Genomic DNA, 13,592 nt, shown 5'->3' with positions numbered 1-13,592 from the left:
TCCTGCCTCCAAAGTCCCTGTCGCTACTGCAACCTGTGAGCATCTAGCAGAAGAGCCAGGTAGGGCCCACCTGGAAGTCTTATATGCAGAGGATGAGTGGGATTCTGATCAAACTTGGAGAGTGATGGGGGCCACCAGGGTGAGCCCCCAGGTGTAGCTCTGGGCCCCTTGAATGCTCAAGTGAGAGTTTTCCTTTCTCCTCCAGACAGAAATCATCCGGAAACGCCTTCACAAGGACGTCCCCCACCATTCCGTCATCATGCTCAATTTCTGCCCCGACCTCCAATCGGTCCAGCCGAACCTGAGGAAGACCCGTGGGGAGTTTATCTTCCTTGTTGACAGGAGTGGCAGTATGAATGGGACCAACATCCAATGCGTCAAGGTACATTTGCAAGGACCCCACCCCCAGGATCTAGGGTTCCAGGGTAACCAGCTTCTCAGCACTTTCTCCTTCCACACCTGAGCCATTTCCTTAAGTGACTATCTCTGGCTAAAAGACATGACGAGCAAATTTTTTTTTTTTTTTATCAGTTTAGACAGAGATCTCTCTGCTCAGTGATATGAGCAGAGGTTAACTGCTGTCCATTTTCAAAGGATGAAGTCATCAGTAATTCCCCTTGGAATTCTCCACAGCTCTGTTGAGTGCCTGCTCTGGCTAAAACGCCTCACTAAGTACTCAGTGGGGAGGGATATAGAGAAGACAGGAAGGAAATTAGCATTTGCTGAGGACCTGCTCTGAGTCAGGCTCTGTGCAGCCACTTAATGCACAGCTTGGTGTTTAATCCAGACAGTAATCCTGTGAGGTTGGTCCAGTTGTCACCGTTTTCCAAATGGGAAAACCCATCCTGAGAGTTTCAGTAATGTGCCCAAGGTCACAGTCTAAAATTAAACCCCTATCTGTCTGTCTGTTTCTACCATGTGACATCAGAGGTTCATTAGATATGCCCCCCGCCATCAAGGAATGTGTTGAATCCAGTGAAATGATTTGATTTATCTTTCCTTTTTTTTTTTCAAATGCCTAATATGTGCAAAGCCCCAATGCTTGGAAATCCGGAAAGAGTGAAAGTGTTAATTGCTCAGTCATGTCCAGCTCTTTGCAACCTCACAGACTGTAGCCCACCAGGCTCCTCTGTCCATGGAATTCTCCAGGCAAGAATGCCAGAGTGGGTAGCCATTCCCTTCTCCAGGGGATCTTCCTGACCCAGGGATGGAACCCAGGTCTCCTGCACTGCAGGCAGATTCTTTACTGTCTGGAAAGAGTGAAGTGAAATGAAGTCGCTCAGTCGTGTCCGACTCTTTGCGACCCCGTGGACTGTAGCCCACCGGGCTCCTCCGTCCATGGGATTTTCCAGGCAAGAGTACTGGAGGGGGTTGCCATTTCCCTCTCCAGGGGATCTTCCCGACCCAGGGATAGAACCTGGGTCTCCCGCATTGCGGGCAGACACTCTCCTGTCTGAGCCCCCAGGTAGGGCAGGTTGTAAATACAGTTCTGCCCTCAAGGAGCTCACAGTGGGGAACATCCTGGTGGTCCAGTGGTCGGACTCCACGCTTTCATATGGATTTCAATCCCTGGTTGGAGCACAAAGCCCCTACACACCATTTGGCATGGCCAAACCAAACAGAAAAACCAGAAGCTCACAGTCCAGTGAGGCTCATAGCCCTGCTACCCAAGCGCTCCTGGGAGTGTGGTCTTGATGCTTTGGAGAGTTCTGAAGGAGTGCAGGTGAAAGAAGAATAACTCCCCCCCACACACACACATCCAGAAGCAGCCCGTCTCCTTCAGAAGATCATTCACCTCAATTATGGCATTATCCAACTCTTCCTCGTATTTTCAGTTGCACAGATGTCTGCCTCCTTCTCTGGAATTATTCCCTTATTGAGGGGAAAGAGCAGATCTTCCTTGTCTCTCTCTCCCCATGGGGTCTAGCTCTGTGTTCGTGCATCAAGAGCCCTTGGTCGCTGTTTACTGAACTAGGTAAAGGATTACAGTTCAAGAGAGCAAGGAGTGAGGGACCAAGGAGAGGGCTCTGCTGTCGCCTGAAATTTTATCCCTCCCCCTAGCTTGTCCTTGGAGCAGCCTCTTGTTTCCAGGCAACAGGATCAGCAGGGAGTTGGGGAGGGGGTGGGTTACGTGGGATCCATGAGGTCTCCTCAGCCTTGCCATGACTGGGTTTGCTCTTGAAGTATGACAGAGCAGTCATATGTCAGATCCAAGCTCCTGTTTGAGGCCTCTTGACACTCAGGTGAAGGACCGGTACATTTTCCCTATCCCTGCCCACCTCCAGTCTTCTTGCCTGGAGAATCCCAGGGACGGGGGAGCCTGGTGGGCTGCCGTCTCTGGGGGTGCACAGAGTTGGACACGACTGAAGCGACTTAGCAGCAGCAGCAGCCGCCCACCATCAAAGGCAGCAGCAAGATGGGGAGCTGTCCACAGTGCTAGAGTGCTGAAGCACGCATCAGGCCTGTGGGGCCATGTGTATTCCATTCCACAACTGTACCAATTTGTAACACATCTCTTCAGTTACCTTAGAGTATCATGGGATCATATACCTAAAACATCTCTTAGAGAGCATTTAATCCTCTTTCCCCACCATTTTCCAAGTAAAGAAACTGAGTTCACAGAAGGCTAAGTATTCTTCCAACATCACAGAGCTGGTGCAAGAACCTGAGCCTTCTGTGTCTTGACTTGGTGCTCATTTCCCTTACATTGCTGGCAGGGGATTATACAGACTCTTCCACTAAGAAAAGCTCTCTTCTCTGATTGTTATTCTTGCTTCATAGCTCTGTGGGAAAAGCAATGCCTGGGTTGCAGGGTCACTTCTGCCACAGACTTGCTATGTGGCTTTGGACAAGTTGATTCTCAACTCTGGGCTTCATTTATTCTTGATGAGAAGGGAGGAATCATTCAGGGAGGGCAAGCATATGTCACACCTCATTCCATTCCCCCTCTCCCAAGCCCAGACAGACATCAGTAATTGACCATGATCTCCAGTGGTTTATGATGTCCATCTTCTTTGTGAATTGTACCTTTTATCATTAAAAAATACTCATCTCTGTTTCATATAAAAATAAAAATATAATTGACCATGACTTTTTTTTCAATGCTGAGCCTGGTCTCAATCTGTATATCCATCTCAGCTTGGTGTTCCAGGCAGTTACTACCAGTTCAATGGAGTTTGTTAATGAGTGGAAATCCAGTTCCTGAATTAAAGACCTACTGTTAGAATTCCCTGACAATAGCTTTCTCTAGCTCTGATTCGAGTGTCAGTCCCTGTCCCCTTGGAGTCGCTCATGCTTTCTTTTTCCAGGTCAGCTTGGGGAGCTCACGGTCATCCTTTCACAAATGGCTTTGTGTTGGCACAACCCATTCTGCTAAATGTGCCCCTGTTAGAAAAAGTCACAGAAACTACTCAAGCCACTGTCCCTTTCCCCATTGACAATGAGGCCATTTGGGGATTGCTTAAGTCTTTCAGTGGCCCATTAGGTTGAAGTTTCTGGAAAAGCTAGGCTTCGGGATATAAGAGAGAATAGAAATTTAAACAGTCACGCCAAAAGGCAAAGTTCAGTCAATTTAATTTCCTGCAGCTGGTCTCCTTCTTCAGCTACCAATTGCTGCCAAAAACATGGCTTTAAAAATTGTAATAGGTGTGAGCAGAGACAGTCTGTAGGGATCAGCAGAGTCTCCTGCTAGTAGCAATACACATTAGCAGCTAATGAAAAAATAAACAGATACTGACTTCTTTTGCAGAAAAACAAAATGTATTGACACAAGTAATAGAAGGAGATGGACAGAACATTGATGTTAATGTTTACAAAGCAGGGTGGGAGAGGGGCTGCAGGGCTATGGAGCCTGAAAGACCATATGGTGTGAACGTTGCCAGTATCTACTTGCAACTGTTTCCATCTAGATTTTGGAGTATAACAGTTTGTTTCTGTGAAGCTATGCCGAGATCCCTGGGATGCCATCAATAAACTCCGTGAGGGTGGGGGAAAGCCCCTCATTCCCGAGCTCTGTGCCAAGGCAGAGACAACATGACTGAATATCTCAGTGTTGTGCTTTGAAAGCCTCAGCCCTGTTCTTAGGTTTTATGATCCAGTGCAATTCCTCAGTTTCCTCATCTGTAAAATAGAGGTCTTTTTATTAATATGTATTTGACAGGGTAGGTAATAATAACCGCTTACTGAATGTTTTACTGTGTGCCCTGCTGAAGTTCAGAAAAATAACATAACTAACCCAAGGTCAAGTTAGTAAAGGTGAGATGGAAACCCAGATATGTTTAACTTCAGTGTATCTTCTCAACCACTATGCTATAATACATATTATAGAGAGGAGAAGAGATAATGCACAGCGCTTAGCACATAGCGACTGCTTGACATTGATCATCGCGTCGTATCATCGCCGTCATCGATACCGTCATCTTCCCACGTGTCACCTCCGCCTTCTCTCTGCGTCATCATTTTTAGAATATACCTTGCTGAAGGTCTCCTGGTGTTGCCTGGTCAAATAGGTTCAGACCCTTTAATGTTCACAGGCTTGGAGTCAGAGCGACACGTTTGAGTCCCGGCTCCACTGATTTACAATCCAGATGCTCACAAACAAGCTCACTCCCCCTCTCTGTGCCTCAGTTTCTCTTGAATAAAATGAGGGTGATACGGTGCCTGCCTCAAAGAGTTATTGTGAAGGTTATGTGAGATAATGCACGTAAAGTACATTCTGGGCGTTCAACAGATGAGCTAAAGAGACTCTTCCTAAGAATGTATCCCTAGTTCATGATAATGGTGGGGGGGTGGTTCTGATCCAAAAGGCCCTGGATGAGAGCCAGACAGAAGCCTGCTCCATGGCCAGCGAGACCAGGCCCTGTATCTCCCTTAGAAGTCAATTTTGTTTTGGCAGAAGGGAATGCGTACTTCCGGCTTTCCTTACCGCTCAGGGTCATAGGAGGTGAAATGGAACTGGCAAACTCTAACAGAATGGCTTTGAGACTTGCTACACGGATGAGGAGTTTTATGATGATGGCTTTGGCCCAGCCTCTGGTCAGCATCAGTGAATTTCTTGCTCTGGGGGAGGAAGCGATAACAGGTGCAGGCAGAGGGTGAAAGGTTACCTTGCAGGCTGCCTCTGTGCTGGTATGAGAACATCGCTCTGTGATGGCCAAGGGAAGAACCCCTTCTGGAACCCTAAAAGTTCCTTCCTTCCCTATTAGGATGCCATGCTGGTGGCTCTTAAGAGCCTCATGCCAAGCTGCCTCTTCAACATCATTGGGTTTGGATCCACGTTTAAAACCCTCTTCCCTTCCAGTCAGACCTACAGTGAGGTAAGGAGGGGGCATGGTTGGGACCAAGAGGGGTTGGGTGGTGAGGAGCGGAGGCAAGGGAGGGAAAGGAAAGAGGAGGTAACCTTAAGGCCTGCACTCAGAGGACCCTAACCCCATGTAGAACCTAGCTGGTGAGGCCAGGAGCAGAGAACCATAGGGGAGGCTCTCCCCTTGCAGGCCATCGCTGACCTCCCCCTCCCAAAAATAAGGAACATGTGGGGCAAAGTATGGGTGTGCTCAGGGAGGGAGCACAGGGAAGAGGGTACCCTAGGCCTCCCACCCGCAGCCTCCCTCTCATAAGAATGATGGACCCACGCAAGGTTGAGTGAAGGCGCCAATGGCAAGGGGCGGAGGAGTGAATAGGTGGGCAAGGGGCTGAGAGTGGCGCTCCACACAGCTCCACACAGCCACCACTCACCACGTGCGAACTTACGGTTGCCCTTTCTTTGTTCCTCTTTAAAAATGTAAACATCCCTGGAAAAGGTCGCACATCAGATCCTGATTGCTCAGCACAGAGGAGCTTTCCTTTTCTGATGAGTGAGGCAGGAGGTGTGGTGGAAAGACCTAGTCTAGAAATCTTACGATTTCTCAAGATTTCCAAACCACGAGGCATGGTTTAGAACAAGAAGACCTTGGCCCCAGCAGGATGTTCAGAACGGGAACATCCTAGGAGATTCCCTCGTGGCCTAGTGGTTCGGATTCTGGGTTTTCAGTGCTGTGGCCCAGGTCCCATCCCTGGTTGGAGAACTGAGATCCCACAAGCTGTGCAGCAAGGCCAAAAAGAAGGGGTGGGGGGGGCGGTGCGTCCCTGTACAGGTCTAGACACAGGGAAGAGGGAACGGGAGGATGGAGGGATGGATGGAAGAAGGGAAAAGGAAGGAAGAAATGAAGGGAGGGAGGGAAAGAGAAAGAGGGGGAGAAGGTGTAGGGAACGAGAAAAGAGGGACATAGGAACCCCTTTTCAATTAAAAATAACTTCTTTATGGGTTTCTTCAATACAGAAATAATATATATTGATTGTCCCATGATTTTTAAATCTAGATAGCTGAAAAAATTTTTAAACCTCCCATCATTAGAAAAAAGAGAAAAAAAAAAAAACATTAAGAGCTTAGTATAAATCCCTTCTTGTTCTAAGCATTTGCACACATTTTCAATAAAGATAGGATTAGCCCTCCCACACTGTCTGTATAACCTATTTTTCTAACAGAAAAGCCTATCCTGAGCATATGTCCAGGCCAGTAAGTATTAATCTGCAACATAATTTCAGTAGTTGCCTAGTATCTCACTGCACAGATAGACTGACTTATTTAACTAAACCCCTACAGCTGAGCATTTAAGTTGTCCCCATTTTTTTCTATTAGTTATCTTTGCAGCAAAGGCCTTGCATCCATCCTTAATGATTCCCTTGGAATAAATTTCTAGTCTTGCTGGTTCAAAGGGTACATATACATTCAAGGACTTTTGATATATTCCATCGCTCCAAGTGTGCCTGTTGGAAGAGCTTCTTCCTGAGTGAGGATCAGGAGGGCATGTGACATCCAGCAGGAATTTGTCCTTGCTCCGTGGCATCCATCCAATGCCAGGAACCCTTGGCCACTTGGGTCTCACAGTACTGGCCCACAAGGGCGGAAATCTGAAGCCCAGATGACGGAAATGGTTTCCTCAAAGGATCCTAGGAATTTAGTGCCACCAGTCAAGCCAGGACTCAAGTCTTAAGATTTCTAGACCACTGGCCTTTCCACCACACCTCCTGCCTCACTCATCAGAAAAGAAAACCTCTTCTGTGCTGAGCAATCAAGATCTGACGTGCTACCTTTTCCAGGGATGTTTACATTTTTAAAGAGGAAAAAAGAAGGCAAAAGCGAGTTAATACATCGTGAGTGGTGGCATCTAGGACATTGGTAGATGGTGTTATTAGGCAGCTCACACCAGAAAATGACCACCTGTTCTTCCTGCACATGGGGCAGAGATGAAACCGGGAAGAGGAGTCAACTCCAGTGAGGGTGAACTAAAATTCAGGGCAACAAAGGGTTCATCCTCCAAGTGCTGGGCGTCTCCACGCCATATGACGGCCCTGGGGATGACCTCCCTGCCCTTGACCTTTCTCTGTAGGAGAACTTGGCCATGGCCTGTGATAGCATCCAGAAAATGCGAGCTGACATGGGTGGCACCAACATCCTCTCCCCGCTCAAGTGGGTCATCCGGCAGCCAGTGCTCCGAGGATGCCCGAGGCTTCTCTTCCTGATCACAGATGGTGCCGTCAACAACACCGGGAAGGTGCTGGAGCTGGTGCGAAACCACGCCTTCTCCACCAGGTGGGCACAGGCTGAAGGTCTAGGGCTCGGGTTTTCTGGGCTGCCCTGGGCTGGGGATGCCAGACCTGGGGTAATGTGGAAAATGCCAGAAGGAAAGGCAAGGACCCACAATTCCTCCAGTGCTTTGCTTCCAGGGTGGTGTCCAGTCCAGTTCAGTTCAGTCGCTCAGTCGTGTCCAACTCTTTGTGACCCCATGGACTGCAGCAGACCAGGCCTCCCTGTCCATCACCATCTCCCAGACTTTATTCAAACTCATGTTCACTGAGTCTGTCACGCCATCCAACCATCTCATCCTGTGTCATCCCCTTCTCCTCCCACCTTCAATCTTTCCCAGCATCAGGGTCTTTTCAAATGAATCAGCTATTCACATCAGGTGACCAAAGTACTGGAATTTCAGCTTCAACATCAGTCCTTCCAAGGACTATTCAGGACTGATTTCCTTTAGAATGGACTGGTTGGATCTCCTTGCAATCCAAGGGACTCTCAAGAGTCTTCTGCAACACCACAGTTCAAAAGCATAAATTCCTCAGCGCTCAGCTTTCTTTATGGTCCAGCTCTCACATCCATACATGACCACTGGAAAAACCTCAGCCTTGACTAGACGGACCTTTGTTGGTGGTGTGGCTAACTTCAAAGTTTGCCTTTTCCCCACAACAGTTCAGGAAGGATAAGATGCTCACGATCTTGCATCCAGGTCGCAAAGAGCAGCCTCAGCAGAGGAAGGCCTTCCTGCCTTGGCTCTGCACTGGGGTGGGAGGTGATGGGCTGTCCATGTGTGAATCAGTGTCCATGGATGCCCTTCTTCCTTCTCCCTCACCCTCTCCCTGAAGCCAGGGCCAGCTCAGAGATAGCTCATGATCTGCCCCCTTTCCTATCAGGGGACAAAATGGCAGAGAATGTGGGAAGTACCAGTCTCTTTTCTCCCCCTCTCCCAGGTGCTATAGCTTTGGAATTGGACCCAACGTCTGCCACAGACTGGTGAAAGGGTTGGCAACTGTGTCCAAGGGCAGTGCTGAGTTCCTGGAGGAGGGGGAGCGGCTGCAACCCAAGGTAGGCAGAAGGACCTCAGTCTTTTCTGGTGCTGGAACCTCAGAAGCCCAGACTGGCCACACAGAAACTCAGTGGTGAAACTGGGATTTCACCCCAAATCTGAGCTCTCCACTAGGCCAAATTGCACCTCAGGGAGAATCACAGGTGGAGGCACAGAGTGGGCAATTTCTGGAGTTAGTGCAGGACACGGGATGCCCTTGTTTCCATCCTCTGGGTCATATGTTCCATTCATCCTGGGTGGGTAGGATTGGGGCTGCCAAAGGAATCACTGCCTCTTGGATATGAGCTGTGTCTGGGGTCCTTTCTGGACATGTTCCTGATGATGATAAATGATGGCTCAGCAGAATCTAAAGGGCCCAGAAGACATCAAGGCAATTAGTCTTCTCTCCATGTCCTGTATAATTGGCACAAGTAATCCAGCCCTTAGAGAGTCTCTGTGTTGGTCCATATCCTCCAGGGACAAGGAACAAGAAAGCTGAAGAGCAAGAGGTTTCTTGAGGGATTAAAATCTGTGGAAGGGAAGAGGAAACAGGGAGGAAAACTCTTTAGTCCATGCAGATGAGGCACTTGTGAAAGGGAAGGAGGGAAACAGAATTGAGCAGGGAGAGCCTCAGATGTCAGTGCAGGTCTGGCAAGGTCTTAACCAATCCACCAGGGATCTCTGGAGCAAGAGTTGCCCATTAGATCATCTGTGTTGGGTGGAAAGGCCAGGCACTGCTCATTTGCTCCCTGGTGGCTTCCAGGGAGTGGTGTAGTCTTGGTTTGAAAGCTGAGGCATTGCACGTGGAGACTGCCATCTAACTGCATTCCTTGCAGCAAAAGAGCGCAGTCTGTCTCAAAGGGAAAATTGAAAGTGCATCTCTATGGCTGCCATACTTCCCAGATCATTTTTTTCTCCACCTTTGTAGTACACTTGAGGAAATCACTCTAGGGGATGCTAAGCCACTAAGTGCTAAACTAGCTGTCATTTGTTGAACACCTGTCTTATGGCAGATACTTGAAATGCGGTATCCCAGGTAGTCCTCTCAACTACACTGAGAGTGGAGAATTACCAGCTCCCTTTAACAGAAAGGGGCCCAGGAAGGTCTGTGGCCCAGGAAGACAAATTGACTTGCTCAAAATCACTGTTCGGTCTGTGTTTTGACACAACTTGCTGTATGCCCCTGGCTCATCGTAATCCTACTTTGAGTCTTGGGTTTTTCTCACTTATAAATGCTAAGCTTAGAGGTGACAGCAAAGATCTGCTCCAGCTCTGACATCCTAGGAGCCTAAGAAGCTCAGATGCCTGTTCACCACTGAACAGGCCGCCCCAAGGTGTCTTGTCACGTCCTCTCTGCTCCTCCTCCTCCTGGTCACGCTCACATGGTCTTCATGCTCCTCACGTGTGCATATCCCCACTCACACATCCCCCCCCCAACCTGTGTTCTGACCTTGCCCAACAGATGGTCAAATCCCTGAAGAAGGCTATGGCCCCGGTCCTGAGTGATGTGACTGTGGAGTGGGTCTTCCCTGAGACCACCGAGGTCCTGATCTCACCTGTCAGCACCAGCTCCCTCTTCCCCGGAGAACGGCTGGTGGGGTATGGCATTGTCTGTGATGCCTCTTTATACATCTCCAATCCTAGAACTGTAAGTATTTTAGAAATTCCAGGAGTCGGTGGGGGTCCAGAACCCTGCCCACGAGGCCATCCTTGGCTGGAAAGACTGTTTATTTGTGGCAGCCAGGAGGGCAGACTGCTGTGGGGTATAGTTGTTAGGCCATAGGCATTCAGTCAAGTGGTGACACTGCTTGGATAAATGCTACTATCTCAGTCTGCGGTTCTCTAGGTCCCCTGCAGCTGAAGAACTTGGGGAACATGTTTAAAATGTAGAGCCCTTGCTCCAACCCAGGTCTACTGAATAACACTTAGCAGCTAAGGCCCAAGAACATGCATTTTGCATAACTGACCCAAAGTAGGCTATGAGTCTATTTGATGAACAATTCAGTTCAGAACAGCACTCATGTTTCCTTTCCCTAAACACTCTAATCCAGCCATATGTCCTTAGAAGAATCTGTGTTTTACTTCTTAACATGGGTAATTCTGTTGTATGTGGTGGCAGAAGTGGGATAAAAGTGAGAAGCTTCTCAAAGGGAGGTGAAATCCTAAATGCTAAAATGTAGAAGAGTGCCCGAGAAGCTATTTTCTCACTTAGCTTCCTTCTTTACTCTTTAGTAAGTCTCTCAACTCCCCTTTAAAGGATTTGTCACCTTAGTTTCTTTTTAAACCAGAGTCACAAACTAAATGCCCAGAGGGACTGGGCAGGTATAAAATGAACGAAATGAACTTGTTACAAAAACTGAAGGGGAAAATACCATGAAGGATAGCAGACATTCCTGATAGAGAGGAAATGAGTGGTGGGGAGGAATATAGCAAACTGGATCACACAGCTCAGCTTAGTTCAGTTGCTCAGTCGTGTCCGACTCTTTGTGACACCATGGACTGCAGCACGCCAGGCCTCCCTGTCCATCACCAACTCCTGGAGTCCACCCAAACCCATGTCCATCAAGTCAGTGATGCCATCCAACCATCTCATCCTCTGTCGTCCCCTTCTCCTCCTGCCCTCAATCTTTCCCAGCATCAGGGTCTTTTCAAATGAGTCAGCTCTTCACATTAGGTGGACAAAGTATTGGAGTTGCAGCTTCAAAATCAGTCTTACCAATGAACACCCAGAACCGATCTCCTTTAGGATGGACTGGTTGGATCTCCTTGCAGTCCAAGGGACTCTCAAGAGTCTTCTCCAGCACCACAGCTCAAAAGCATCAATTCACACATCCTGTCTAAATTGTCAGCCCCTACTCAGGTCTAACAAAGGGTTGCCATGGAAGAATGTAGGCCTTGTGTTAAATGTATTTCTAATCTTTCAAGCAAAGTTAGGATTTTATTTGAAATTTTCAGATGCTATAAAGATATGGAATCTCTTAAGAACCATGGTCAGTAATGGTAAGTGTATTCTGGAGAGTGGGTTCTTCAACTGCAGAGGAAACACATGAAACCAAACACTGGTCAAGACTTTGCACAGACTAGGCCCTTCTTGGAGGTCTGGGAGGTAGTAGACTACCACTGCCAGCAGGGACATCAAATCCATTCTCTTCTCCTTACGCATGAGACTAGCAATGCTTTCTCCTCCTACTAGAAGAGTTGCTGGGTAAAGAGTGTGATCATGGCTTACCCTCATGAAAGGCAATCTAGAAATAACTAATAAAATTAGACATATATAACTATTCAACCCAGCAAAACCTCCTAAGAGTCAAATACATAGAAACAAAAGTGATATAATAGATTTATGGCCAAGAATTTATTGTAGTATTTTTTTATGGTGGCAAAAAAATAAATGGCCACAAAGCAAATGCTTCATAATAAGGGGTGGTACAGTATCATACAGTCAAATGTTTAAGAGAGTAGTTGATATGAAAGATTTCCAAAATGTTTTAAGCGTGAAATTCAAGGTACTGACAAAATGTAAGTAATATGGCCACAAAAAACCTTTATATTTTTATAGTTTATATCACGGGGAATGGAATGAGGGCAACAGATGGTTCACACTATTGTTTTTGTTTATCTATTTGAAGACAGCAATAGCATTTAGAATTACATTTTTAATTTAACAAAGAATATAATTATAAATATAAACAGCATAAGTGATATGAAAAGCCATTTCCATTCATCATCCCTTAAACAGCGGTCTGCCTAAATTCCCGGAGCAAGCAAAACCATTGCCTATTATTCTGGTTCTTCAAAGGTGGAGCCTCCACCGTCTCCTCTCACACCCCTTGCTGCCCTTTGGACGTCCTTCTTGACACCTAGCCTCACTCTAAGTCCTCTTTTCTCTTCCTCCCTCCAGGACAAGAGAAGACGATACAGCATGCTGCACTCTCAAGAGTCCGGCAGCTCTGTCTTCTACCACTCACAGGATGAGGGGCCCAACCCAGACAGCGGGGACTGTGTCAGGAGCGTGGGGGCACCGTTCAGCCCGAGACAGGCCAAAGACACCCAGCCGTCCAGCGGGGACGCCATCCCCAATCCCGGTTAGTTGGCTGCTGTTTGTACTTCACGCCCTTCTCCAGGGAAGCCATGATTGCTACATTTTTACTGAGTACCTACTATGTGCTAAGTACTTACTAACAATCTCAGTGAATGGTTAGCAGCTGCAGAGGCGGGTTACTATTACATCAGCTTTACAAATGAGGAAACTGAGACTTGGAGAATTTTAGCAACTCAGCTAACTAAGCTTACGGAACTCGAAAGAGGTAGAGTACAGATAGTCTATATCCATCTTCCTCCAAAACTTCTTTATGGCATTAGTTTCCATTCATAGGGTATTTACTGATCACCTACTAAGGCTAGATCCTGAGCACAGAATGGGAAGCAAAGATGGCTCAAACATGGCACCTGTCCCTCAGAAGCCTTCCGACTTTGAGAAAGACACAATTGTCCTTGATTCTGTTAGAAAGCAGAGTGACAAGGACCATAGGAAAGTTTAACAAACTGTAGGAATCCCAGGGAAAGGACCATCCGGCAGAGGATATTAGCAAAGACATGAGAGGGGCACCAGTTCTTAGAAGTGGGGAGGGGAGATTCCAGGCAGCAGGCACTGCCTGAGCTAAGACGTCGAGGTGTCGTACCTAGAGACCACACACACAGACGGTATGTTTGGGGCACAGATGCCTGGAAAAGAAGTAGAGAGAGTGGCTGGGCAGATAGATTAGAGCTAGATTGGGCAAGGCTTTGGATGCCAGGTGAGGCGAGACCCTGCACATGTTTCAGTAGGTAAGTGAACGTGAAAGTCACTCAGACATGTCCCACTCTTTGCGACCCCATTGACTATACAGTCCATAGAATTCTCTAGGCCAGAATACTGGAGGGGTAGCCTTT

At 47.6% G+C, this 13,592-nt stretch overlaps 1 protein-coding gene across 1 annotated transcript in view; it reads left to right on the top strand.

Annotated features, from left to right (window-relative positions):
- The window catches only part of VWA5B1 (von Willebrand factor A domain containing 5B1), a 46,862-nt gene that overhangs the window by 13,694 nt on the left and 19,576 nt on the right, over positions 1-13,592 (top strand). Inside the window, exons 7-12 of the mRNA XM_068968520.1 lie at positions 206-382; positions 5,205-5,315; positions 7,428-7,630; positions 8,566-8,680; positions 10,123-10,308; positions 12,562-12,745. Coding sequence (XP_068824621.1) covers positions 206-382; positions 5,205-5,315; positions 7,428-7,630; positions 8,566-8,680; positions 10,123-10,308; positions 12,562-12,745 — 976 coding nt within the window. The remainder of the gene's footprint in view (positions 1-205; positions 383-5,204; positions 5,316-7,427; positions 7,631-8,565; positions 8,681-10,122; positions 10,309-12,561; positions 12,746-13,592) is intronic.

The sequence above is a fragment of the Capricornis sumatraensis genome, chromosome 3 (genome assembly GCF_032405125.1).
Source record: "Capricornis sumatraensis isolate serow.1 chromosome 3, serow.2, whole genome shotgun sequence".
Lineage (NCBI taxonomy): Eukaryota > Metazoa > Chordata > Mammalia > Artiodactyla > Bovidae > Capricornis > Capricornis sumatraensis.
Note: the sequence above shows the minus strand (reverse complement) of the source record. Positions and strands in the feature narration are given on the sequence as shown.